The following is a 27,471-nucleotide window of genomic DNA, read 5'->3' as shown; positions in this document are numbered from 1 at the left end:
AAATTTTGACGATACTTGAAAAAAAGTTGTATTTTTGGCCCATCCTCTGGTCCCTGTATGTTTCCAGTGGCAGTTCATTTTCATCATTTGAAAAATGTGCATATATGTGTATTCTAATACATGTATCACTAATATACACATATTAATTTCAACATATCCAGCCCTATGAATTGTCTCTTTCCTGTTACATTCCTTTTTGTTGACCATCTCTAAATTCTCTGTGGTTTTGAATTAATATAAGTTTTGTTCAATTGGTTCAAGTATTCAGTTTATTTTATGTATATCAGCAGAGTTATGCATGTATATTCTGCAGAGGATGAAAACCTTTTGAAATCTGTTGTATATTAAGTACAGTAGTTGAAATATTTTAAAAGTCTGGTTGGTGCCTAAATACATAACCACTACTTAGATACTTAGGAGATGGAGATGGACAACTAAAGAACTGATAGGCCTAGAGTCAGGACAAGCCAAGAATTTAGGAGCATAGATGAACCAAAGTCCTACTGTAAGATAAAATTAAAGAAACATTTTTTCTCTGTTGCCACTTATTAGTACAGCCTTGGGCAGTAGTGAAGAAGAAAGAAGAAGGGATAAAAAGTATGTTTTGGATCAAAACTATGCAATCACTTCACCAGTCTCTGGGAAGCAGTACGAGGAGTACCAAACCAATGGTTTTTAGCTTGTCTGTAAACTAGGCAATATGGAGATTTTTTCCTAAGTCTGCACCTTAACAGCAGCCACAGACACCTTACAAAGATACCAGTTCCAGTTGCACAGGGTTCCTTTAGCTTGATTCTGTAACTACTGTGTTCACCTTTTAAAATTTAGGATTGCTTCCTACTTGAATTTTAATTCTCATATTGACAGACACATGCAGGGCATTCTTTTGGTGTTCCATATGCACAGAAAGAGTCAGTTCAATATAGCCAAAACACCCAGAAATAAAAATAGACAGAGGAATGCACAGATAAGTACCACATGAAATAAGACTGGAATTATTTATATATTATATATATCTGTTACCTCAGAAAAAAAGTATTTAAAAAAAATTATCTCCAACAGTACAAGTAGAATAGATACTAATTGGTAGTATTATATATTAATTATATATAAATTTGGTAGGGTAATATTAGTTCGAATTGTTGCAAGCACCTTTAGCTGTTACAAAATAATCCTAGAGCCCTGTAGTTCTATAAGATTATCACTCATTCTCTCTGTGCTTTTTAGGACTTTGAAATTCTGCCAATCATATATATATTTTATGGTTTTGGTTACTTGCACATCCCTACTCCACTTATCACATCTCTGCTCTGCTCTACATTCTTTACTTTGCATCTATGAAAACCCATAAAAGTCACTTGGGACTACAAAAGTGCAAGGGTAAGAGGGAATTTGACCTCATAGTTCTTGAGTACCTCTAAGAATCTCCTGTTTAAAGCAGATGGAAAGAATTGTGAACAAACCAGTGTTACAGGTAGGGCAACAGATGCAACCTGAAACATTCAGATATTTCAGACATTGAAAAGGCAAATCCTTTCTCTTTACTGATACAGAGCTTTTCTTTCTGGAAGAGGAAACAGATAACCTCTTCTGCAGAAGCCAAGATGTCCCAGGGGTTTATGTGGCTTGCTAGCCACTGAGATATGATCTGCCAACAAAAACATTTTGCACTTACATCAATAACAAACAATGAGTTGCTGGAGGCAACAGCTATTGCTAGCACTTGAATAAAAGAAAACTCTGGCAACAAACTATGTATCAAAATAGATTCTGAAATAAGAAAATGCCTTCTTTTCAGCACCTACTCAAATGTCTTATTTTAGATTGTGCCAAAACTGAAGGGTAGATGATAGTCACATTAATTCTGACTGACAGTTTCATGGGAAAATCTGGGAAGACATCTCCCCCCAGATCATTCATATGGAGAACATACTCCAGCTGAGCTTAACTGGCTGCCATATGTCACTCCTAGTCCAGTGATAAATAGCTCCCAGTACATGTATCAGGATTAGTGTCCTTCAGTGTATTATAGCCTGGAAAGTGATCATGGTGACTTCTAACTCAGTTTGCAAGATACAGTTATTGTTAGAAAGGGTTAAACAGATTTTTGTCATTGCTACTAACAGAACCAAGACTCTTGTGTAAAAGCAAACTACAACATTGATAGTGTTTACCATGATGCTCAGGACATACTCTGTCCTGTTATAAAATCAGAGAATGTCACCAGCAGGTGGAGTGTGGAAGGGGAGCAATGTGTCTTTGGTCCATCAGCATATCATCGAGAGAGGAAAAAGTACTTCTTACATGCTAGCTATTTCAATTTGTTAAGGCTGTTACTGGGAGGGAGGAAACAAGTGCTCAAAATGTAAAATTTATAAATTTATAAAAATTTATAAAATATATATAATATAAATTTATAAAAATTTATAAAATAAATAGAGGTTAGAATTGCTCTGTGACTGTAGGATGGCACAATCTTAAATGATTATTTAAGTGATGTGTTTACTAATGTGATGTGTTTTAAATGTGCTGAGCTATTTCCATTAATGGATCTCAGACCAACAGAGTGATTTTTCTCTGCTTCATTCTGCTGACATGTGTCTTAACTTTCTTTCTTTGCTTGCCTCCATCCTGTATAGAGCCTGAGGGTATCTCCTTCATAGTCACTCTCTTTAACCTTCTGCCGGGATTTGCTTTCTTCAAAGACTGATTCTCTGAGGTTTCGTTTTTCTGAATGTTTATTTATTCCCTCAGCAATCAATTTCAATAACATTCTAGCTGGAAAGAAATTATTTAGACTTTCTTCAGAATTAGAAAAAGTGGCACTATGGGGCTTTCATACTTCCATTTTGGATGTGGGAGTGTGTCCAGGTCAGTGTAGAGTTTTGCATGAAGCTGATAGGAAGACTGTTTTCTTATATTCTCCTTCTGAATATATGATGTTTTTGCATATGATTTTTCTGCATACCTCTGAAGTGCTTTCTAATAGAGCACGTGAGTAGAAGACCTAATATTTTAACCAATTTTCTAGGTTAGGGCTAGGGCCTAACAATTAGGGCTTGTATTCAGTACAGCTCAAACAGTAGAAATCTGGTTTTAACGTGGTGAACACTGAAATTCAGTTATCAATAATCCTGTTGATGCTGGATTTATATACCTAGTGCAGAGAAGAGCTAGTTCAGTGACAGAGTGTTCATCCAGGGGTTGAAGATCATCTGCTGCCCTCCCATTACAGTTCTCAAAGACATAGTACGTCCTGTCTCCACAGAATGGAAAAGTCAGTCAGGAATGCCACAGCTGGGTCTTCTGAAAGAAATTCGTGCTCAGCATTTCACTTTTACATTTCTTTGATTAAACCTTTGTTAGTATCTTCTTTATTTTTTGCTAATTAAATCCATTCTACCTTGAAAAACATTGGCTAGGCTCCTGCACACTAAAACCTCTTAATGTAGGAGACAACAGTTTTCCTGTGATATTGCAGGAATCCCAAAGACTTGGAGTCCAAGAGCTTTTGACAAGAGCTGAAAATGCAGAACTGTGAGAATTCGCCTTAGCCTCATCCTCCAGCTACAAGAGTGACAGTGATCAGAGAAGAAGAATTGCCTTCCATGTGTCATTGCAATAAGAGAAAAGGTGATTTTATTCCATGCTTAAGATTTTCTCTCCTGACCCCTTCACAGATGGGAGATTGGGAAATGGAGCACCTGCAGTCTTACCTGTGGGGTTGGTTTACAGACACGAGATGTCTTCTGTTCTCATCTACTATCAAGAGAGACTAATGAGACTGTGATTTTGGCAGATGAATTGTGCTCTAAACCAAAGCCATCCCTTGTGCAAGCCTGTAATCGCTTTGACTGCCCACCCTCCTGGTATCCTACAGAATGGCAAGAGGTAAGAATGTATGTGTAATCTCATTTTGTGACTGCTAAAAGTAGTCATTACACACATATCAGTGATCAGAGGGTTGGAGCACCTCTCATGTGAAGAGAGGCTGGAGACCTGGAGTAGGGAAGCTCCAGGAAGACCTTATAGCAGCCTTACAGTACATGAAGGATGCCTGTAGTTTCTGGGGTCCTCTTTCCTGCCCTTCTTGAAAATCTTGAACAACATTCTCCAGCTTCTGATCAGCTGGGACTTCTCTGGATTCCTAAGATCACTCAAAAATCATCAAAAGAGGTTTTGTGATGAAATCATTTCTTAGTTTAACAAGACAAAAATGTCCAGTAAGGAGCGTGTGGGGGCCAGAAAAAGAAGAGCCACCCTCCTCCCTCCACATTAACTACAACTTTGAAATTAGGAGGCTTCAGGTGAAAGGTGTAGAAAAGGAAAATAACAACTTTTTATTAATAAACCTGAATAAAAAACAATGGTGCAACCAGAACTTTCAAAAGAAACAAAACAAAGTCCTAATTCCCCAGGCAAAGGGGGACGGGGGGGTGGCCAAAAAAAAAAAAAAGAGAATGGTTACTGCTCTGTCTATCAGTGGACAGCCAGCCCTCCAGACAAGGATGCTTCTGAGGTGTGGTGCTGATTGGTTGAAAAAGAACAACCTCCCCTCACTCCCCTTCTGCTTTGCATGTGGTTCCACGCCTTTCCCCTTCCCCCTCCCAAAAAAATGGATGGGAGGAAGAGGATTATTGATATTGGGAAAAAATTGCAACATTTCTTTTCAAACCTATAACACATCAGCAGCTCTTTGAGGGCTCTGAGATGAATCCCATCAGGCCCCATAGATTTCTAGAGATCCAGCTGGAGCAGCGGATCCTCCAGCTGCTTCAGCATGGTCCTCCAGCTCAGGGCACTGAGACGCTCTTGGTCCATCATCCATGTTGAAGACAGAGGCAAAGAAAGCATTAAAGATCTCTGCCTTGTCTCTGACCTTATTTATGAGGTGACCATCCTCATCCTGTAACAGATAAATGATATTTCTATACTGCCTCTTGACATTTAATGTATTTGAAAAAACTCTTTATTGTCCCCTACATTTCTGGCCAGCTGCAACTCCAGTTGGGCTTTGGCCACAAGCAGCATCTCTGAATTCTTCCTATGTCTCTCTTGACCTTGCTTCTGCTTGGCATACAGCTTCCTTTTTTACCTTATCCCTAAGAGAAGATTCCTTTTCAGACAAGCCGTCCTTCTGCTTCACCTGTTTGATTTCTAACATTTAGGAATTGCCTGCTCCTGTGTCCTTAGGAGGTGATGTTTGAAAAGTGACCACCACTGATGGACCCCTGCACCTTCAAATAACTACTGGATAGTTTTCCAGTAATGTCCCTTACCTGAGCCCCTGGGAGAGAGCAGACTTCCCTGTGAGTTGGGTCTGGTCTGCGAATCAGGTCCTCTGTTCCCCTTAGTAGGGAGACTGCTATTACAACTATCCTTCTTTTCCTCTTAACAGAGGACGTTGTGGTGTGGGGTGCAGGTGGTGTTGTTTTAGGAGGCCCCTCTATCCCAGAAGGACCTTTGGTCACCTCATCAGTTGTCTGGCCTTCAATGTACCAGAGCATCATACCTGTTGTAGAAGGCACACATTCTACCTTTCAAATTTTGGGAAGGAGGAGGAACTTTTCTCCTGGTGCATGCAGTGACCAGCTTCCATCCTTCACCTTTAACAGACCCTTGACTAACATTCTTTTGACTAATTACCCTGCAGGGTTCCGAGTCCATCTGCTTCTCCACTACAAATGAGGTTCAAAACTCCCAAGAATCTTTAGGCTGTAGCGTCTCTGAATATAATCTGTCTCTGTCTTGCTTGTTTGCTCAAAGTTACAAAGCCTGTTCACTTCCTCCTGTAGCTCCTTCACCTGCTGACACAGCTCTTCAACCACAGCACACCTTCTGCAAAATAACTGTTTGTCTGCCCCAACCTCACAAAGAGGCATCAGGCACTCCTGGCACCTGTGACCTGGAGGGCTGCATTTGCCTCAGCAGGTCTGGCTGGCTGGAGAGCTCTGACACAGCTGGTTCAGTGACTCCTGCAGCTACAGGGCATTGAGCTCTACAGCATGTCAACACTGTAAGTTAGGAAGCTAAAACATTTACGCTAGTAAGACTTGGGCTTTCTGACTCTTGGGCTGTCCCTGGGTATTCAGGCTAGACTAAAGTTCATACATCTCTCTATGTAAAAGAGCAGTGTCTTTCTGACTGCAAGATTTTCTAAAACACTCCTTTTAAACTGTTTAAGTTTTAGTACTTCTTCATGTGGTTGTCTGTTTCTCATGCATAATTGCCATGTTGCAAGCTGTAAGCAGCTCCTGCTCACATCAGTGTAGTGCAAGCTCCCCCTTTTTCTAAGAGAAGGGAGAAAAAGAGTTGAGCTGGTTGGACTGAGCAAAACTGGGAGACTTTTAGCAGCCTTGGGAAAAAAGACTGAGCAAAAAAGTTTGCAAAAAGCAGCTACTAAATTTGCTCATTAAAAACTTCCCACCTCCCTTGAGTGGGGCAGGAAATTGAGTAGAAAATGGACGCAGAGAGGTATATTTACATTAAAGAGAGAGAAGAGGTTTATTCTCTGGATCTTAATCATCCCAGCTCATTCACCTACTGCTGGACAAGACTTTTCCACTCTCTCTGACACTCTTATTATTACAGTCAGAGCTCAGATGGAGATACTAGCAGGTAGATCCTCACATCACATGCAAGTGTCTCATTTTCCAGTTGGTGGTTACAGGAAAGGACAAATTTTCCACCTCCATACTGCAGTGCAGACCCATTGTTTCCAAGTCTTGTGTATAAATACCTTAAAACAGAACATTTCAGTAATACTAAAGCTGTTTTTCTAAATAATAGCAAAATAAGCTGCTTCCACTTTCCAAAATATTTTTGACATTTTTAAAATGTCAGTCTACTTTGATGTCTCTAGGATTTTGCTTTATATTTTCTTTTTTGGCCAAAACCAAGTGTTGATTTCTACCAACATTCAGAAGTAATTTTTGCTGCAAGTTGCCATGGTGCAAGTGTGGTGTAAAGTGGCTCATTCTTTTCTCACAGTGTTCGCAGACATGTGGCAGTGGTGTCCAGAAGCGAGATACACTTTGTAAGCAGCGCCTGGCAGATGGGAGCTTATTAGAGCTGCCAGAGACCTTCTGCTCCATGCCAAGGACAGTTACCCAACAAGCCTGCAAAAATGAGGATTGTCCCAATGAGTGGCTGCTCTCTGACTGGACACAGGTATGCTATTCACACACATGAGGATGGTACAGTTCTTGGAGTTGAAGTTCCTAAGTAATTTGGGATAAAGGAGCCAAATGAGGTCAGATGGCACAGAGAGTGTTATGCCCAGTTTTGTCCTGTAATCTGTCCTTGTTGGAGTTGTTATTGCTTAGCTCCAGGATCCTCTGTGGTGATTGCCTCCACAGATATCCTTTAGCTATCCAACCATACTATTAAGACCTCCCTTCTGGTGTAAAAAGAAGCCATGCTCAAAAGAACAAATCCCTGTCTCTGTCCATGCTTATGCTTATGTTCATCCAAGGCATCAGTGAAGAGTAATCTTTATTACACCAGGCTAAATGCATTGTTCCCAAAGACTTCAATTTAGGAATGGCAAAGCAAACTCACTTTGCTGAAGTCTGTTGTACTTCCCCAGGCTCCATTTCAGGCCCCACATAGTTTAAGAATATTTCCCTTTATATTTATGGCAGTATAACTAAAAATATAATTTGACTTCATAATGCCAGTAAGCATGAAAATCATTCCACATCTTGCAGTCTCGGCCACCACTCTTCTAGTTCTCTTTCACAAAAGGCAGTGGAAATTGTCTTAATTGTAAGAGAAATGCCAGACACCTCATAGAGGTGTCCTACCTGCTCTCTTCTTACAGTGATCTGTCTTCACATTTTACTCAAATTACTGAATGTTCTCATAAAGTCTTCTGCTAGGAGACATGTAGCCATTCTGGCAGTGAAGATGGTAATTACAGGGCTCTACTCATTTTCCAACCCTTTTTACAGGCCTGGGTCTCAGTGCAAAGGCACTGCTGCATTCTCACTTTCTTTGATGCTATATACATAAATATGAAATATAACACGCATGGTGAAGTCCACTGAACAATGGCCACCTGTGCATCAAGTACCATGATCTGGTATTAGAGGCTTTATACTTTTCTGTGTAAGCCATGTGTGTTATGTACTAGGCCGAGGTAGTTTATTGGTTACTGAAACACTCATCTCTTTATTATTTCTAACAGATTTGCAACAACAAAGCTCAAAGATAAAGCTTAGTCTAGATTTTAGCAGATGAGAATTTAACTGTGAACTGCAACTCAATGGGTCTGCACTTTGGTACAGGAAGCCAGCAAGACAGAGACAGGTAGAAACAAAGTGCAAAGACTGGCTGTGAGCTGTAGCACAGTACCATTAAAACAAGGGACACCATCTGAAAAAAATTTCTAAAGGAAGCATGTGAAGAATCAAGGCCTTACAGGACAAAAAGTAGCTGATATTTCATCTCCCTACTGTGTCTGTGCTGTTTTTAGCTGCATGATCAGATGCTGCTCTGCTTTATTCTACTGCAACATTTTGAACACTGTAGCTGCTCTGTGCTATGGTATGAGTATGCAGTGTGGATATGGGAGATGAGGGGGCTTGTGTTACAAGAACCACTCTTTTCCTTTTTCCTAATATTTCTCATCCTGTTCCTAGTGTTCAGTGAGCTGTGGAGAAGGCACACAAAGTCGAAATGCCATTTGCAGAAAGATGCTGAAACCCGGGGAATTTGTTATCATCAATTCCTCACTCTGCCTGCCTTTGCCATTCTCATCCTTGATCAGGCCCTGTGCACTAGGCCCCTGTGCAAGTAAGTGGAAAAGATGCTTGGCAGTGTCAGTCCTTCACTAAGAAATCCATGCTATTACCTGCTCCATAACCTTCTTTTCCACTAGTGCTGGTCTTCTGGAGTAGGTTTTTCTGTCTGTGAACAAGGCAAACCAGTAGAGGAGAGCTACAAATCCTACTATTAGAGCTGGATGTGAGTAAATGTGCTGGAAAGGAAATAGCAGTTTCTGGCAGAACTGACTCAAGAGTCTGACCCAAATCTAGACCTAAATCTCACAACTGCACTGTAGAGCCTCAGAGATATAGCACAGCATTCTGAGGGCACGTGCAAATAAACTGCTAGAGCAGCTGCTAGGAAAGCGGCTGGATTTTACTGTAGATCATTTAAAAACATATTATTTAATTTTGTCACTCAGAACCCTCTATGACCTGGGGTTTCTAACGAACCATACCACACAAGTTAGATGTATTTTATGTTGGTATTTTGTGACTTTGTTGTTGCCCTTCACAAGACCAGTAGTCCCTCTGTGTGCTCTTCCCTAGTTTGCAGTAAACCAACTGGATATGTGAAAGTTAGCGTAGTTTCAGCTTGACTCTAAAACTGCTAAATGTTGTGTATGTCGGGAGAAAAGATCTGTCATTTAGAGTCAATGCTTGGACCAAATGTTGCATGGTATTAACTAAAAATTTACCTATGCAGATTTATTTAGTGCTTCATAATAAAGATCTCTTATGTAGAGATCTGGAACCTGGAAGGCACACTGAACTAGTGCACTTTAAAAACATTTACCATGTTATTAAAAACATTTACCATGTTTTTAAGCCTAGTCCAGAGAGTTTTGTTCTGCTTGCCATTACTCCTTGAGGCAGCAAGACTTTTAGTCTTTACTAGCATTGTGAGCTTCAAGATGCCTTTGAAGGTTTGGACGGTAAACACTTGTCTATTCAGTGCAGTTATTAAACAACAGTCTTTATTTAAGTACTTGAAAAACAAGAACTACATCTCCACTCAAGCTTTCTCCCTCCCATAAAGCTTCTGTCCCTGGCTCTTTAGTTTCTGCATATACTCTGGGCAGGACTACTTTTGTGTTCCTAAAGTGTGCCTTGTTATTCCTCTTATTTTGATTGTTCTAATCTAATGTCCAGCAGCTGGTGGCCAGTTTTTCCCATTAGTGTCTAATGGGTCAAACGCTGCCAGCACCAATGTAAACTGCTTGTTTCATTTAATGGTATCACATACTAATAACAATAATAATATTTCAGGGCACAACAGGCCAGCTCATAATCAAAGCCCCCATATTATGGCTGTAAAGAAAGTTTACATTCAGACAAGAAAGCAGAAGAAACTGCACTTTATTGTAGGTGGGTATGCCTACCTACTGCCCAAAACTTCTGTTGTTCTCCGATGCCCTACAAGGAGATTCAGAAAATCAATGATCACTTGGGAGAAGGATGACAAGAGGCTCATCAGCTCAGCTCATGTCACCATTGCGCCCTATGGGTACATGAAAATCCATCGCTTGAAGCCTTCAGATGCTGGGACATACACTTGCACAGCAGGGCCAGCCCGGGAGAATTTCATAATTAAACTAATTGGAAGCAACAAGAAGATAATTGCTGGCCAACCAACTGGTATAAGGGAGGAAGAGGCCATGAGAAAGGCCAGTTTAAATGAAGCCTTGAGAACAGAGGAGAAACATCTCAATGGGATTTTCTTCAATAGTAGCAACTCTGAAAAGCAAGGGCACCTTGCTAACCGCAGCAGATTGTATGACAGTATTGTCTCAAGGCTGCTACAGCACAGGGGCTGGCCAGGGGAAAATCTGGAGGCCTGGGAAGCCCAGGAGTCCATGGAGAGAAATGCATCCTCAGAAGAGGACCAGAGCCGGGAGCATAGCCTGCCATTTACTATGATTACAGAGCAGAAATGCTTGGATGATATCATAAGGAATTTGTCTCAACAGCCAGAGGAGCTTAAAGATAGGTACACTGAGCAGCTTGTTGTGCAGCTGGCTCACAAGATTTTCAAGAGCCACTTGGAGCACCAGGAATTTGTCCTTAAAGCATCAAGGCGAAAAGTTGATTCGGCCTCAGTGGAGTACCCTTTCCACAGACACGTTTCTGGATTTACCAGCTCCCTGAGGACATCATCTGCTGAAGTGTTTCTTCCCGCTTCTGTAGGCCTGGCTAATGGCTTGCGCAGACCTCATCAAAAGCCTGCCATTCTGCGGAAGATTTCAGCAGCACAACAGCTTTCTGCTTCAGAGGTTGTTACCCACCTGGGACAGACGGTGGTTCTAGCAAGTGGCACACTCAGCGTGCTGCTTCACTGCGAAGCGGTGGGAAATCCAAAGCCCACCATCAGCTGGGCTAAGAACGGAGAGGAGGTGAAATACAGTGATAGGTAAAACAAAACACATTATTTAACTTTTAAGAAAGTAGTTGATATTTTGACTCTCTGGTTTCTGTGTTTTACTGCCTGTCAGTCCCATGGACAAAACCATATTTTGCTGTAGTCTTACTTGATAGCAGAAAGAAGGGAAAATCATGTGAAGTGGTAAACAGGGCACTATAACTCTTCAGGAAGGTGTGGATACTGGGTCAGACTGGTGTGGCAAACAGGAACTTCTGACTGAGTAAGCCAAAAGAAGGAATTGTAAAGTATTAAAATAGGTAAGTGCCTCATGCAGTCAACAGAGCCCTCCATGTCTAGAGACTGGGAACCTTGTTTTGTTTTTCCATCTAAAGGTGGAGATTTTTGCTATGAAGATTGGTATTCATACGAAATACCAATATGAAAGATATTCATTGAATATGAAAGATACAAAAATTGGTCGATGCTTATTACTAATATCCTCTGTTGGATATATAAATTACATTTGTCACAGTGCTCCATTGTAGCAGAAGACAGAGGAAGCGAAGCCTCTGGCTTCCACACATACATCCATGCATAAAACTGCCCAGGATAAACCTCAAGGGGCATTGCCATCACCATTGGCATGTTCTGATGGAGTCTCAAAACTGTGGAACCATACTTCATGGCTGTTTGCAGCTCTGCTGTCATCTCAACACACTGATCTTTTAGCATTAGTCTTCTGATGTGTCCTGGTGAATCCTTGTCTGTTTAAACTCCAGAGTTCTGGCCCCAGGTGTAGCCAGAACACTTTTGTCTATGTACCACAGAAATTATATTTCTTTCAGGTAGCCTTTACTTTCCTATCACTCCACCTTATTCATTTGTGTGCAAGAGCACACAAAAAGACATTATTTTCAGTGCTTACTTAATTGTGTTGATAACAAATTTTTCTCATGTGCATACTTGGGATTTTATATTTTAGTTCTTTTCTGTGAGTAAGAACAGGCAGAGAGTGTAACAGGCAGTAATATTGACCAACATGGTACAATAAAGCTGTCCAGGGATCTTGTAGCCACTCTTTCTGCACAAGATACTGACCTCAGTTAAGACATCTGCATGTAGTCACTTTTTTACTGTAACTGAATCACTCCAAAAATCATTGTTTCCTCTAATGATCTGAATTTCCTGGTTCTTGCCTCTCTGCCTGAAGGCTAGTAAGTATATTGGATGTTGCACACAAAAAAATGGTAACTCTTGAAGGAGGAGAGGTCACTAAGAATGAGAATGTATCTCTGGTGGAAATCACATGCACTCATAATCAAGGCTTGGACCCATAGAACCCCTTTGCTTGGACATATTCCTGTGGAAATATCTTTACACCACCCTGAATAAAAGCTTCTATTTTCATTGCCAGTGGTTATATCCCATTGGAATTGTGACATTAAGGGATTTTTGTTTTCTCTATTTGAAATGACTGTGACTTCTGTGGTATGCATGAAAGGGAAGGCGGGTTAAATAAAGTGCTTAACGTGTGCTTAATGCCATCGTGTTGCAAGAGGTAGATTCAGAGGTAGCTGAAATAAAACAGTCTTATTATTTCTCAAATTCTAGTTCAAATTTTTTTATATGTAGTTTTACAATTCCTTTTCAACCATTTTTTTCCATTCAGTTTGGCCAAAATACCACTAAATGCTGTGTTATGTTTCTGAATTGTCAGGCCATTCTGTATGTGCTCAAAATTTCTATCAGAAAGACTCAGGAAAATATAATTTCTTTGCTGGTTAGTAGCATTATTCATTGAGAACTCTTCTTTAAATGTTGAGGCAGTTTCCACTTTGTGAACTTCCTTCTGTACTCATCATTTATGGTTTCTCAGGTTGGTGGTGGGGAGGAAATGACCATGCTCTGAGTTTTAGATGTACTCAGCACTTGTAAGTTTGGAGGTAACAGAAGTTTAGAAATCATAGTGTGTAAAAAAGTTGGGCTGTGGATTTTTTTTGCTGGGTTTTTTAATAGCAGTATTCTGGTTTTGCCTGAGAATGCTGTTGCTGTCAGCCAGTCATCTGTGTCAATGAAAGGTGCGGTTTAAGCAGTCTCACAGTGTGCTGCTGTAAACGGCAAGGCCATGTGCATGCAGTGCTGTTTGGTATGCCTGAGCTGTCTTTCAGCTATGCAGTTTGCCTTCTTCATACTTTGTCAGCCACTGAATAGAGAAGGGTAACCAATTTTCCAGCCCACCTTTGTCCTAATGGGGGTAAGAAAACTGATGTATGTGGGCTTTCCCATATCAGTATCAAAGAGAGACATTTTTGTTGAGGAAGGCCAGAGAGTAGTGCTGAAGTTCCTCAGATCATGCCCTACTAAATATACTGAAGTTCCAGAAGTACTTGGTTTGTGTTGTGATTTTTAGAGTGTAGGCTGGTTGTTTTAGGTTGGGTGATATGTATCTGTACTGTACATACAAAACACTAAGATAAAGGCACACACTTTATTGCATTGTGGCCTTGGATTTTGTCAGATCAGTGATGTCCAGTAATGATGATCAAGGTATGGCTCTGTTCCCACTGCCCCATTCCATAAGCTGTTTCATCCATTTAAAAGTATGACTCCTACTGCATAACTACACGTGCAAAAATTAATCTTTTTAGCTTCAGTCTAGGTACCATCACAAAAATATATAATACACGCCCCAAAAAAGGGTTGTTTTTCAGTTACTGAGTGGAAGGAGAACATATGATACAAAAAAAGCTGCAGCACTTGAAAATATCTTTGATTCCAGTAGAAGATTCCTGGCTTGTGTCTGCATATTCAGCCTGGAGTGCATATTTAATATGAGTGTCCATAGGCTCTCCTAAGGTTAAAGTGTCAAGTTAACACTAGCATGGGTTCTGAGTGCCATTTCAAAGCCTGATAGTACCTGATATTATATGGACTCTGTATATGATCAAAAACATTTTATTTCAAAAAAAATCCAGATTTACTTTCTTAGGAATCAGTTTTAAAAGTGAAAAGTCTTTGAGGAATTTCTGCGTGTTTTCGTAAGCGTTCCAAGTATACTGTAGTTTCCATCACTGGGAATCCGTTGGTTCTTGATAATCAACTTTTCTAAAACAGAAGTATATTTTATAAATGTATATAAAGCAGAATGTAAATAGTAGGTGATACAGAGTTAGGTGTTTGTGAGTTGCTATCAGAATTAGTCACTGATACTGTCCTGTAAAATACATTTTTGGCTTGGAGACAATCCAGTGTGGAGCAGTGAGATGAAACTGATTAAGCTGTATTATTTTAAGTCCATAGATGAGGTTCTGAAGACATGCTGCTGACAGAAAGAATTGTAGCTGGTATTTTTTTCACCACTGACAAGCAACTCAGTACATAGCAAAAATAGCAATCTGTGGGCAAATAGGGAAATCAGCCAAAATAATTCTATACAAAGAAGGATAACAAGAGATCTGCTTCCAAGAAAAGTAGCTCTGCCAAATTGTGACACACAAATAACAGAAAGAATTATTGAAAAGAAGAGGATATTAGTTTGGTTCTGGAGAAGTACATTAAAACTTGGGTTTAAAAGATAATAAGATGGAGCTGTGTTGGAAGTTATTTTTTTTAAAAAGGCAAGTATCTGACTGGCATATTCCTATTTCTAAAAATATTTGTGCTGGATCTTGAGGTGATTTAAACTGACAAAGAGAGATTTACATCAGCAGAGGTGGTAACAACAAACAATTGTGCACTGCTGTGTTTTACCAGATGTGATGCTAGACAAACTCCTTCCTCAACTTGAAGGTGACAGGAACATTTATTAAAATGTTTTTAGGAGGCTTGTAGGCACTAGTTTGCTGTAGGACTGGAAGATCGGCCTGTGTACTGTATTTGCACACATGCAGGCAGAATGTACGTGACTTACAAATTTTACAGACTCGTATAATTTGGGACAACTTCTGAAACTCTAAAAATTCCATGTCCTGATTGAACCAGTCAGTGTTAAACTAAAAAATTTATATGTGAGATACTGATGCTTGCTAACACTAGTTTTGTGAGTAAAAAAAACTGTTAGTTTTTGTCACTGTTAGAAGTGGCTAACTAGAAATTAGCCCTGTTTATGACTAAGAGGTTAAGAAAAAGATCCTTGGCAATGGAAGTGGGAAGGGAATTTTTTCAACCAATGGTGTTTTTTTGGCTGTGCAAGCATAGATTCAATTTAAAAAGTGTTAATGTTGGTTTTGCAAATATGCATTTTTCTAGACATTTACAAAACTTGGTTAACAATGGGCAGTTCTTTTATTTATAGTTATTGTTTGTATTATTATTCACAAAGGGTGGGAAAAATCATTTTAACTCAGTATCTTTTTGTTATAATAGATTTTGCTGGGTGGCCCTAATCTGCTTTGTTTTAGACACCTACCACCCACAAAATTGTACAAAATCAAGTATCTGCTACTTTTTGGTCCATGAGAAAACAGTTTTCGTTGGAGGAATGAGAGTGTAAAGAGACTCATCAATTCCAGGATCTGTGAGCAGACTTTTATTGCGTATGTTTTACAGGCATTTCCTACCCCACTTTCACTCTTGCCGTTATCAATCACAGCCTGAACTAAGAGTTTAAATGCAACAGCTGCTGAAAGTGCTGATGAGAACAGTATAATTAGATTTTATCAACAGTTTCAGCTAAAAAAAAAAAGAGAGTAACAGTAATCATGAAATTCACTGTGCTGAAAATAAGGGTACATAAGCATTGACAAGAGGACTGAATTCTTGCTGAAACAGGTATATGTCATAACTTGATGAGTTATTCCACTGCAAAACCAGACTGTGAAAAGTAGCAGTTCATAAGAGCACTAAGGCCATGTTCATCCCATTTACCCATAGTCAGTACACTAAGATTATATTAGGCTCCTCTTACTGGCAGAGAAAACAGTTAGTTCAGCCTAAGGAGGAGTTGAGTCTTTGTCTCCACTTATTAGGGAAGCAAAAAGACTACTGATTTTGTACAAACTACTCATCAATAAAAGAATTTGGAATCTATTTCAGGCTTTAACATTGAGCCTGTGGTTCACTTCACTTCTTGCTGCATAGCTTCATCAGGTTTCCTGACTTTTCCCTTGCAATAACTTGGTTTTTCTTTAATATTGCTACTCCTGTGTTGCAGAACTGGAAGACAGAAAGACTAGGGAACTGATTCAGCATTGTACAGAAGTGGCACAGCAGAGAAGGAAGTTTTTGCCCACACTGGGCAGATGTGCTCATAACTTGGCAATCTTTCTCTAATACACATATCAGGAGTACAAGAACTGGGAATGAGGCTAAAATTTAGTTTAAGTAATCACAGCTTACAGTCTCAATGTAAGACTTTAAATTTAATAGATTTTTAATATAACTTAAAGGCCTGAAACATAAAAAAACCCCTACATCTGAGAAATTCACAGTCAATGTGTTCATGTTCACATGAACTAAAAGACTATTCCATCTTTCATTCTGTTTTACTGCAGAATACTCCTTCAGCCTGATGACTCCTTGCAGATTCTAGCACCCGTGGAAGCTGATGTGGGTTTCTATGCTTGCAATGCATCCAATGCCTTGGGATCTGACTCTGTCTCCATTGCTGTTACTCTAGCAGGTAATAGTTCAACCTCTACAATTGCAGGATGATCCATGTTATTTGTGCGATTCCGGACAGAAGTTATTTGTGGTGCAAGAGATGGCTGATGAAGCTGAGTGTGTTATGTGAGGTACGCTGGGGAAAACAGAGGGTGTGAACTCTGGAAAACCCTGAGGCATAGTCCAGCTATCATAGATAGTTTGTGAGGCTTATGTATTTCTGGAAGAAATCAGTGCTTTTTCTCTCATGACATATGCTCTGAAGACGGTGCTTATCCTGGTTATTTGCAGCCTATATGGGCAATGCAGTTCCAAGCCTCCCAATTCATATGCTTCATTTTAAACCTACCATTAATCTCTTCAAGTCTAGCAGTCTCTGATTGAAGGACTTACTCAGATGTACATCAGCAATCTGGAAAACTAGGAGAGCTGAAGAGCTGGTCCCTTGCAGGGTCTGACACCATTTCAATTGCTAGCAAATAGAAGTTTGCAAAGAAATTTATTTCCATTATTTCTATTTCTTTAGTAACAGTTGTGTTCTAAAGCAGACTAAATATCCTGTGTTAGTTTAAAATCCAGTTCTAAAGAAAACTCATCCATATAAAAGCCAAGGGGAATGGATGGTAGTATATTAATCCATCTTCTTCGGGGTTCATTGGTAGGCAATGCCAGCAGGCTCACAACTACATCAGGACTAGCAGAATGATGGAGCAGCAAACATGAATGAAGAGCTGTTGATAAGATGAAGGAATAGAACAGGTAATTAATGACTGTGACAAGGCAGAGAGGTTTTATAGTAGGATCCTATTTATCACCAAGGCTAAAGAAAACACATTAAGAATGCTAGAAAGCTATTGATTTTTCAGACTTTTCCATTTCACTGCTCCAGCATGCGAAAGCACTTGGAAGTCTCCCATGCACAGGCAGAAACCATCAGCTGCCAGCATATCCATGTATAATTAGAGGAAGGAATAGCTGTTGTTATGCTTTAATTCTTAAAATTAAGCTTTTTACAGCAAACACAGAGAAAATTTCAGTTAAGAGAAGCATTAAGAAAATGTAAGAATGCAGCAATGGCCAGCAGTGAAGCTCAGATTATCTGTAAATCAACTGGAAAGAGACCTTGTCTGTCCCTTAGGATAAGAACAACTGAATGTTCCAGAGTGAAAAACGAAGATCTCCATTAGAGCTACATATTACCTGTAGGCAAAACCAAAGATACTGATCCTTTTTACACTACTGCAGATCAGGAATGTCTTTGCTGGATCCCGGGCAGCAGGGTAGAGGTGCTGCTGTTAAGACAGTATCATATTTTCGAAGGAGCAACTCCACATTAAACCTCTTATGTTGCACCAGCATGAAGCCGAACATCAGGTTAAAAAATCATTAGTTGAAACTGGTATTCTGTCCACATGGTTCCAGTGAGTTTAAAAGCCAGAGTCTTTGTACAACTTAGTTTGTGGAGACAGTTTTGTGTGATCCTATGAGAAGTAAATGGAGCATTAGGTATACATGTAGCACAGGAAGGCTAATACTTTTTTTATTATAATTAATTATCAAGGCCATAGTTTAACCTTTTAGGTGAATTAACGTTCATACATCCCAGACTCAAGCTGAACTCTTAGGAACTGGTATACGTTTCCATCTCACATCCAAGGCAAAGAGCTGAACAGCCCATAAAATGAGGCCATAAATATCATAGTGAGATACTGAACAGTTTTTGGAACAAAGTAACAATCTTTTTGGTATAATAGAAGCATTTTTTCACAAAAAACCTGGAGAGCTGAGGTCATCTTTAGAAGGATCAGGAGTGGGGCTGAAAGCCTATTTCATTGAAGTATTTTCTGATTCATTTTACACACGCATGGGAAAAAAAGGAATATACTTCCCTTTTGGTTTTTTTCAGTGGTTTCCTACTCATTTCTGGGTTGAACAGCTAAAATATTTTTAATCTTTGATGGCATTGTGGAAACCAATGGAGAAAATAAAAGGCTGAAGGATAGCTGAGGAATTTTTCTTTCTTTGCTTTGGACTTTGTCACAGAGTATGAGAAGTTTTGGAGATACTTCAAAATAAAAGATAATATTTTATTTAGCTATTCTTAGGCATTAAAATCACCAAAATAAAAAAAAAAAAAAAAAATACCCAAACTGATAAGACAAGAATTCCAGATGAATGGCATCTTTTAAAAGCTCTGGAAATACAGCTATAAGGAGCTATTTATATTTAGGACTGAATTAAATTTTCAGGACTTTCCATGAGCTCAATGAAACCAAATTCTTTTTCGCACTTCCATCTTTTCTTCCTTGGTCACCTCCAGATAAACATACAAATGTAACAAGTAATAGACATTAGCCTAAAACTGTAGCTTTTTTAGGCAAATGGCCATATCTGAACCTGTTTTGTATCTGACCCTTTATTTAAAATGGGAGGGAGAAGAAGGATTTATAGAGTTTCAGAAAATGACAAGTTTGAAGATACAACATTGAGTCAAAACCACTGAAGTCCTATACCAATTAAAGCAATGTTGTCATGTTCTGCCACTCCTGCAACATCCTGAGATTTGGGTGAGGCAGGGGAGTGCCTTAATTTAGCTCTTGTCAGCTCTGTTGATCCACTCCTCTCTCTCAAAGCTAAACTTGAGTATCTCTGACCTGTTTTGTGCCACCAATGTTGGAAGCACACTGAAAACAATTTGAAAAGTTTGTTGTGTGCCAAGCAGCATCTCTATTAGAGGTGAACTCCTTTCCGTTACAGAACCTGTTTTGTTTTATCTAAAGCCTGTAACAACAGTGTTATGCATTAACACTGTTTATGCCCCTCATCTTCTTGTACTAGACATTATGAGAAAACTTTCTAGTGATGATCTGGTCTTCCCCTGTGTTACCACTGTAGGTTAAAGAAACCTTGATCTATGTGTAAATAGCTTGCACGTTGCTCTAAACTTCCTCCATTCCTATTAATGTGCCTGTAACCATCACTCAGGCTCCTATGTCTCGTCTTTGGTAAAGGGTGGTATTTGGTTGCAGCATAAGCAAGCAGCTTGCTGCAGCTCCAGCTGTACTGATGTTTATTGATTCAGCTGATTCTCATGTGTCCATATGGCTTTAATGGTATTTTGCCTATGCTCCAAGTATGCTTTTTCTTTTTTCAAGACAGCTTTACCCATGGAATTTAGTGACACTGAAATATTATAAAAAGCAGCTGGCCTCATACTTCAGCATTTTCACTTTTTCACGTCTGGAGTGTGTACTTTCACACAGAGTGTTCCAGGCCGTCTGTCCCATATGAGTCCAGTGTGCTTGGTTTTATAAGCTGTGGTGCTTCTTTTATGCAGGAAAGCCACTGATAAAGACATCAAGAGCTACTGTGATCAACACTGAATTACCTGCTGTCACTGTTGATATTGGAAGCATGGTGAAAACAATCCAGAAAGCAAATGTTACCATTAACTGCCAGGTTGCAGGTAAAAAATTATTGTGTCTCCCATACAGGTGCCTTCGGCTATAAATTTCTGTGGGATTATTTGCTAAATTGATATGTCCAGTTGCAGCTGGGTAAAATTGCAGGGTTTTCCTAGCTCTCAGGCAAACTTCATTGCTTCTGTTAATTCTTACCATAGAACTTGTGCTCCTTTTATCTGTACCAAACAAGATAAATGTAGTGGCTTAAGTAAATTGGGCTGAGGCAATATGACAGGCATCATTGTTGGAGATACACAGTATGATGTAGATACAACAGAACTGATACACATTCTTGTGTGCTGGGGATGTTTGATGAGAATATACAACCGTGGACTGATTCATTTCCTCACTGATGAGGTTTTTAGAGACCACACCACTTAGTTTCTTCTTTTCCTGCCAAACTTCTATTTTGAATTAAAGGCAGGGTAGCACACTGTTTTTTTCTGGGTTTTCTCTTTGTGGGTTTCTTTTTTTTTGTTTTCCTCTTGAGAGTGCAGGAATTCAGAGAAATTCTGCTGAAACAGGCTGTTTTCCAGCCAGAGCCTGAATGTCTTTACAAAGGCAGTTTGTCTCTTTCCAATGGTAACCAAAATAGGTTGACCTTACCTGCATGTGGCAGTCCTATGGCTATTGGTGGGAATGGTGTTGATATGGGGATGGTGGGTGGGGGAAGAGAGAGAGCTGGGAAATCTCCTAAGACCCAGGACCAGACTGCTGATTCATTACACTTTCTTGCATATTATGAGGGGGCACAGGAGAGAAGAGAGCAGCTTACAAAACATGAAGTAAACCATGCTGAATGTTACATAAATATCTGGGGTGGAGACTTGTATGAAGTCTCGTAGACCCTTCCTTTAGTTTCTTGTCCCATAGCAAAGCTACTTAAGATAACTCTATATAAGCATCTGCACTGCAATTATACAAATACAAATACAAATGCACTTTGTGCTCACTTTAAGTACTTATTGTTGTACGTTTTTCTTCTTCAAGTGCTGCCAACCACACTTCTATACAAATTGTTACCTAAAAAAGAGTACTTGTCACTATTTGGTGATCTGCCCTTTAGCAAAATATACAGAATAGCTGGGCGTATTGTTTGTAATTGCAAAACACTAATCGGGAATCACAATTTATTAATTACTCTCAGGGGGCTGAGTGAAAGAAAAGTATGGTATCATTTTTCCTAGAGGTTCATGAAGGAGTAAATTCAGTTATTCTCTTACCCTCTCAATATAGAGGCTCTATATACCCTCTAGACACTGTCTTCAATCAGACTGATGTCCAGACACTTTCAAGGAAGAAGATGAAAGTAGTACTCTTTCTACCCCCAGACCTGCATGATCACCTGTACTGACATTTGTTGAAAGAGATTAAAAGTTGTATGAACTTAAATTATTCTGGATTTCTCTCTCTGGGTTCTCTCAACTGCAGATGGGGAGGACCTGCAGATGCAGACAGGGATTGCTGATTCAAGAAGTGCAGCCATTTCCCTTCAATATAAAGTCATCATATAAATAACAGGATGTGGCTAAGGCAAAGTTGCCACAGTACTTACAGCATCAGAAAAGTACATGAGGGAAGCCCAGCATGGTCAGGGGCACAAATTCAAGGCTTTTTCTGAGAGGAAAATCATCTCTCTGTTTTATGAAACTTACCTACTGTGACAATGTACATCTGCAATGGAAAATTTTAGCAGTGGCACTGCAGAATTTGTATTCTCTCCTTGGAGAAGGCTTTTTGCCAGCTAGTAGCATTACTGTATATTGGAATCTTCTGTGATGCAGAAGAAATTTGCTTAAATCCTGTTTTTCTCCATGGATGAGAAAACCATCTTTTGCTACTGCCTACACAGAAAGCATATTTGACACCAGAGATTAAAGCTGTTGAAATTATTATAAAATCATAAACCACAAGCTGTAATGTTACACAGGGAATAAGAGAGTGAGTAATGAGGGCAGATATATTTTATAGCCACTAGAATTCTGATTTCACAGAAATAGTGTCAATAATTCACCAGCAATTAAAAAAAAGCTACCTTGGGAAGTGATCCAAGAACAAGTGATTTTTATCAGCTATCTCACCTATGCCTCGAAAACACACCATCTCATGAAGATGTAAAAGAATAGCACAATAAAAGCAATTTTCCTTCTAATGTAAGCACAAACGTTTTGGTTTAGCATCAGCATTGTAATTATCCAATCCTTTAATATATTTTTAATCATTCTACTTAGAACGATTACTTTTAAGGATAAGCGTAACATGCACTGTTGCTTCAGTCAGCAAATGTATCCTACTTCTTTAGAGTAGGTGAACTTTAGAGCTATGTAGTTTGCCAGAAAACATAAACAATGAAATGGCTAGCAGATCATAGTAAGTTAAAGCACAAAGTTTAATGCAATAACATCTGGTAATAAAAAAGATACTATAATGTGAGAACAAAGTTTACGTAATTAGAAAGCAAACTAGTGTATCCAGAAATTATGTGGAGATTTATCTAGATGAAAAAACTCTTCACACAGTCTTGTAAAGCTATGGCCTTTTCCTTCTAGAACTTTCCCTCTAGTCGTATCAGGATATCCTGAGCCAGCACAACAAATGAGAGTTGTTCTGAAATAGAATTTGATGGCAGTTAATCCCACTACTATAAATTGTGTTTCTATCACTGTGCTGTATAGTCTGTAGTATAGAACTGTGCGTGTATCAGATTTGGATGTCTTGGCTCCTGTGAGGACACATCTTTACTGAAAGTCAGCAGGACAGTAAAATAAATACTTATAAGAGAAATATTAAGGATCAGTTATGATATTTTCTAAAATTGCTTTTTCTGTCAAGGAACATAAATATGTACTTGCTGCTGACAGGTGTTGATAAGTCTGGAGATGGCTTATTAAAAACAAGAGGTAATGGAAGAGACCACTACCAGAGCCTAGGGAATCATTTCCTATTTACCTTTAACTTCTTAAGAAAGGCATAGGAACTGTCAAAATCTGTGTTCTGAGCTGAAATCTACAGATATTAACTGTAAGATGAGGGAAAACAAAATCGTTATGGATGCATTAGAGTTTAATTGTCACCATTAAAGTTTAAGTGATGTGAATTATGTCAAGATGAAACTCTATTTTGGTTATACCACAGAGATAGTGTTGTGGTTTTGATCAATATTATTTCACTTGACATAGCTTCACTGCTTTATCTATAGAGGCAAAAGCTTATATTTTTTAGCCAGTTAGGTGATTGTAGTCAATCCCAGACTTCTTCAAAATTAGTCCGAAGGGAACTCCCACCCAAAAGTCACACAGGAGCCTTGCAGATGTCTGTGATTTCCTGCTGAAGGATTTCTTCCACGTGTCAGAAAGCCAGCATCATTTCTGGTGTGGATGATTTGACTACTGTGGGCAATTTCACTTCCAGATGGAATGTGGGAGTAATTTAGTTCACATCAGTATCACTAGGAAACCTTCTTTTCATTTCAGCACTTAAATTTTGCAGATACTCATTTGAATATTGGAACTTCAAGCAATGTAGCCCAAACCATTACTGAAAATACAGTTTGACATGAAGGGAAACAGTTTTAAAAATCTAGTTCTTAGGACATCCTGCAAAATGTCATGTACCATTAGTGACGGTTGAGTCAGAACAGGTTTGGAAGAGGGACTTAAAATATGTTTCCATCCTTCCTTCATATCCTTGTCTCTCTGATGTTCCAGTTTGAAGCTTGCTTAACTCCAGTTTGAAGCTTCCCTAACTCTCCTCAACATTCTTTTTTTCTGTATTTCACCTACATGCTGGATGTTATATTTTTCTATTTCTTACCTTGCTTCATTGTGTTTATTCATCAGCTACACCAAATTTTGGTGTTCAGTTCGCTAGTTCAAGAATATTTTGGCACTGGAAACTAGTCACCGCTGCTAGAGTCTTGTATTGCTATGCTTTTCTTCTCAAAAGCCTTGATTTAGCAAAATTGTCTTGATTGTCTTGCATAATTCTGTTTGCTACTTATCCCAGTTAGCCTTTTTGTGCTGGATAGATGCACAGTGATGGAGGGGAAAGCAGAAGAAGAATAGACCTGGGTAACTATTCCCAGCTTAAAGTCTGTGCAGCAAAATGAGCTCTATTTCCAGCTGGCACCCCTCAGACTTTCAGTCTCTGTGATGTTTCTGCAAGGCAAACATTCATCTCTCTGTCTTCTGTCATCTCCCCATTACCCAGCAAAACCGATTGAAATGCTCTTGCTACCCCTCGTGGCAGTGCTGCAACATGATGTGTTTTCTCATCCCTGTGCTGCCTGCCTCCAGTTGCTGTCTTGAAACTGTGTGTGACACTGAAGTTGGAAGCTCAAAATAAAATGAAACTTCTGCCCACTGACACACACTGCTTATCTTCCCTAAACCAAACTGTAGGAACATCTCTAGCTGCAAGTCTCCTGTTAGTGTGGAAATATTAAAGACAGAGGGAGAACACCCTTCTAGAAGTCAGACAAAGGTTTTTGTAGAGTTGCTGGGCATTTTGTAGGTACAGTACATCTTTCCTAAACTTAGCAGCAATACCTCAACAGTAAGGGGGTCTTATTTTTAACCTCTTTTTCTTCTGCTGCTAATGACGTGCAGAGGAATCTGCCTTTCTGGACTAAGACTATCTCAGCAGCTGCCTGCAAGAAGCGTAGTAATTGTTTCTGTCTCTGTATTTATTTAATTCTTTTATTTGAGTCCCTGCTCTTAAGGACTGTGGCCATATGAAATCCTCAATGTCCCTTCCCCTTTTTTTTACCCTTCTCAGTACTCCTTATCTCTTCCTCTTTTCTCACGATTTGCCTTACAAGTATTTTTTACCTTGTAATTCTTACCTGTCTTAAATTTTACCAATGTTTTCCCAGGTGTTCCTGAAGCAAAAGTTACTTGGTTTAAGAACAAGGTCAAGCTGTTCTCTGCTCATCACCTTCATGATGGGTTGCTGATAATTGCAAATGTTTCTCTGTCAGACCAGGGGTTGTACTCCTGCAAGGCAGCCAATCTTCATGGGGAGGTAACTGAAAGCTCCCAGCTGTTGGTTCTTGGTAAGTCCAGGGTATTTTGCATTTGCAACAATAGTAATGTGGCTACTAGCACATCCAGACAGCAGAACTAATCAGAGGTTGTGGAAAGAGGAAATGGCATACGGCAGCCCTGTCCTAAGAAGAGAATCAGACTGCGTTTGTGCTCTGGGCAGCATCAGCTAAAGCAAGTTGGTGTTAAAAGGAAGATGGATAAGGAGAAAATGTCTAAGCACAGGGGACTCCACCTCCCAGTCCCAAGATATTGAATTTAAGTCTTTCAGACTTGCTAGCTAAGAAAAGCATTTATTAACCATATCTAAAAGTGACTCTATTGAAAATGAGCGTGATGCCACTTTTTCCCTGTACAACCCTCTGCCTCTGCTGAGCAGTCTTTCCATTCATCACTGTGTGATTCTGACCCATTTCACAACAGGCACATAAACCCAGAGCACTTTTAAAAAAGCACTTCCCAAATTCAGTGAAGGGTGAAGTTTACTTTTTCCTGTTTTTCTAAACAACAGACAGAAAGCCCAGCTGGGTGATTTGAAAAGACAATGTCAGCAGACAGTGAAATATGAGTTGAAGTGTTACCTGGTGGTAATTGGATGTGTGGGTAAGGGGTTTCCTTTCCTAGTAATTCATCTTCTGTCATTTCTGTATGCCTGGCGGATGAATGATCCAACCTGACTTTTTAAGCACTTGACTGCACTTGATAGTGGAGTCTTAAATTTTGAACCCTAATCTCTGTTATTAGTACAACACCATTAGAGTATCTGTTACAGTTGTCATCTTTCATGACTAGAATGAGCTTCCAGAGGATGTCTTAAAATGAGGTTTCTCAGTTTCACAGAAAATACTAAAATGAAAGTTCACGTATTTCTCCTACAAAATAGACTAACTCTAGAATTTGTCTAGAAAGAAAAAAAAAATCTAAAAAAACCCCCCCAGCTGAGTTTCAACCTATAAAGAAAAACTCTCATGTGATCTGTAAATTCTTTTCTGATCATTATAAACGGCTTAGCTTTTAAGGATGGTAAGTTACTGTGAGTTATACAAGCTGCAAATGACATTTTTAGCTCCTTGATGAAATAAAACAGTTCAAGCATCCATGACCTGTACTTCTGGTGCTCAATGCTATCAGCGGTAGAAAATTTGCCTAATGTGTGCCAAGATTTTATGGAAAGAGGATGAAGCCGCCATTCATTTAAATCAAATATCCCATCATTTTCATGACAAATATAATTGGGAATGATAGGCATTACAGTCAATTTTTAAAATAGCATTATGATTAGTAAAGAACTAAATACTGCAGTTCTCAGCATAGACTGATCCTCTTGAGCTCTTAACTCTTAGTCCTTTGGAGCTCTGCCTAAGCATACCACAGGATTTGGCAAGGTTATAACCATATTTAATTAGGGCTTGATCCAGGTTGCAGCAGACACTGGAAAGTTTTTCACTAATTACCATGAACATTAGATTTGGCTTCTGTGCTGTATAAATTTGCTCTTTCTTTCAAGCTGCTATATCTCCTGATACCATATACCTTCTTCAGTTATGAAGAGGGACAACCAGAATGCCGTGATAGCCTTCAGAGAGAATTTATTTTGGTTTGTGGTTATACTGACCCAGATGTTATTTTAATCCTTTCCCCAGTGCCTTACCTAACATGAGGCAAAGCACTTTCAGTAGTTGCCTGAAGTTGCTAAATCTGTCCCTCTGAAGTGGTTATGTTGTGTTGCAGTGCAGCAAATAATGCAGCAATAGTTTTTGGTGGGTTTTTTTTTTACTTGTCCCGGAGGTATTTTCTGCTATAGTGTTGTTTGTCACTTCAGTCTTCCAATCTGTTACCAGAGCCTCCACAACCTATTCCTTACCTAGAAGACTTGGCAGCAGTGTTTTCCAGTGCTGGGCCCAGCACTCATTCGGTGCTGACCTCTCCTTCAGGAACAAAACTGACTGTCAGTCCTGGGAGCTCTGCTCTCATAGGTAAGTCAAGTGCTTTCAGATTTTTTTAGATTATAAAGAGATTTAGAGTTTATATCATTATAAATATTATTTATTATAATTAATAAATAATTATATTATAAATATTATTTATTATTTCTATATATGATAAAGATTATTTAGAGATTATATTACAGTTATGCATCTGATTATCCATTATGGTAAGTTGATAAGAAGAAACACTGGTTGTTCTGTTTTAAATTTTTTCTGCATTTGGGTAGTCATCTTTCCATATGTCTG

At 39.2% G+C, this 27,471-nt stretch overlaps 1 protein-coding gene across 6 annotated transcripts in view; it reads left to right on the top strand.

Annotated features, from left to right (window-relative positions):
* Positions 1–27,471, top strand: part of ADAMTSL1 (ADAMTS like 1) — a 180,373-nt gene that overhangs the window by 121,508 nt on the left and 31,394 nt on the right. For 5 of the 6 annotated variants that reach the window (XR_007630626.1, XM_050329953.1, XM_050329950.1 and 2 more), the window contains 8 exons: positions 3,681–3,891; positions 6,991–7,170; positions 8,643–8,796; positions 10,038–11,178; positions 16,623–16,750; positions 20,069–20,197; positions 25,069–25,248; positions 27,079–27,213. Coding sequence is in view for 5 of the 6 variants with exons in the window: in XM_050329953.1 (XP_050185910.1) it covers positions 3,681–3,891; positions 6,991–7,170; positions 8,643–8,796; positions 10,038–11,178; positions 16,623–16,750; positions 20,069–20,197; positions 25,069–25,248; positions 27,079–27,213 (2,258 nt within the window). In the remaining variant the exon portion in view is untranslated. The remainder of the gene's footprint in view (positions 1–3,680; positions 3,892–6,990; positions 7,171–8,642; positions 8,797–10,037; positions 11,179–16,622; positions 16,751–20,068; positions 20,198–25,068; positions 25,249–27,078; positions 27,214–27,471) is intronic. The other variant, XM_050329952.1, reaches the window with a different exon arrangement.

This window comes from Myiozetetes cayanensis, unplaced genomic scaffold (genome assembly GCF_022539395.1).
Source record: "Myiozetetes cayanensis isolate MyiCay16 unplaced genomic scaffold, myiCay2020 scf4, whole genome shotgun sequence".
In the NCBI taxonomy this organism is placed as follows: Eukaryota; Metazoa; Chordata; class Aves; order Passeriformes; family Tyrannidae; genus Myiozetetes; species Myiozetetes cayanensis.
The sequence above is the reverse complement of the archived record's forward strand: the minus strand, read 5'-3'. Positions and strand labels throughout refer to the sequence as shown.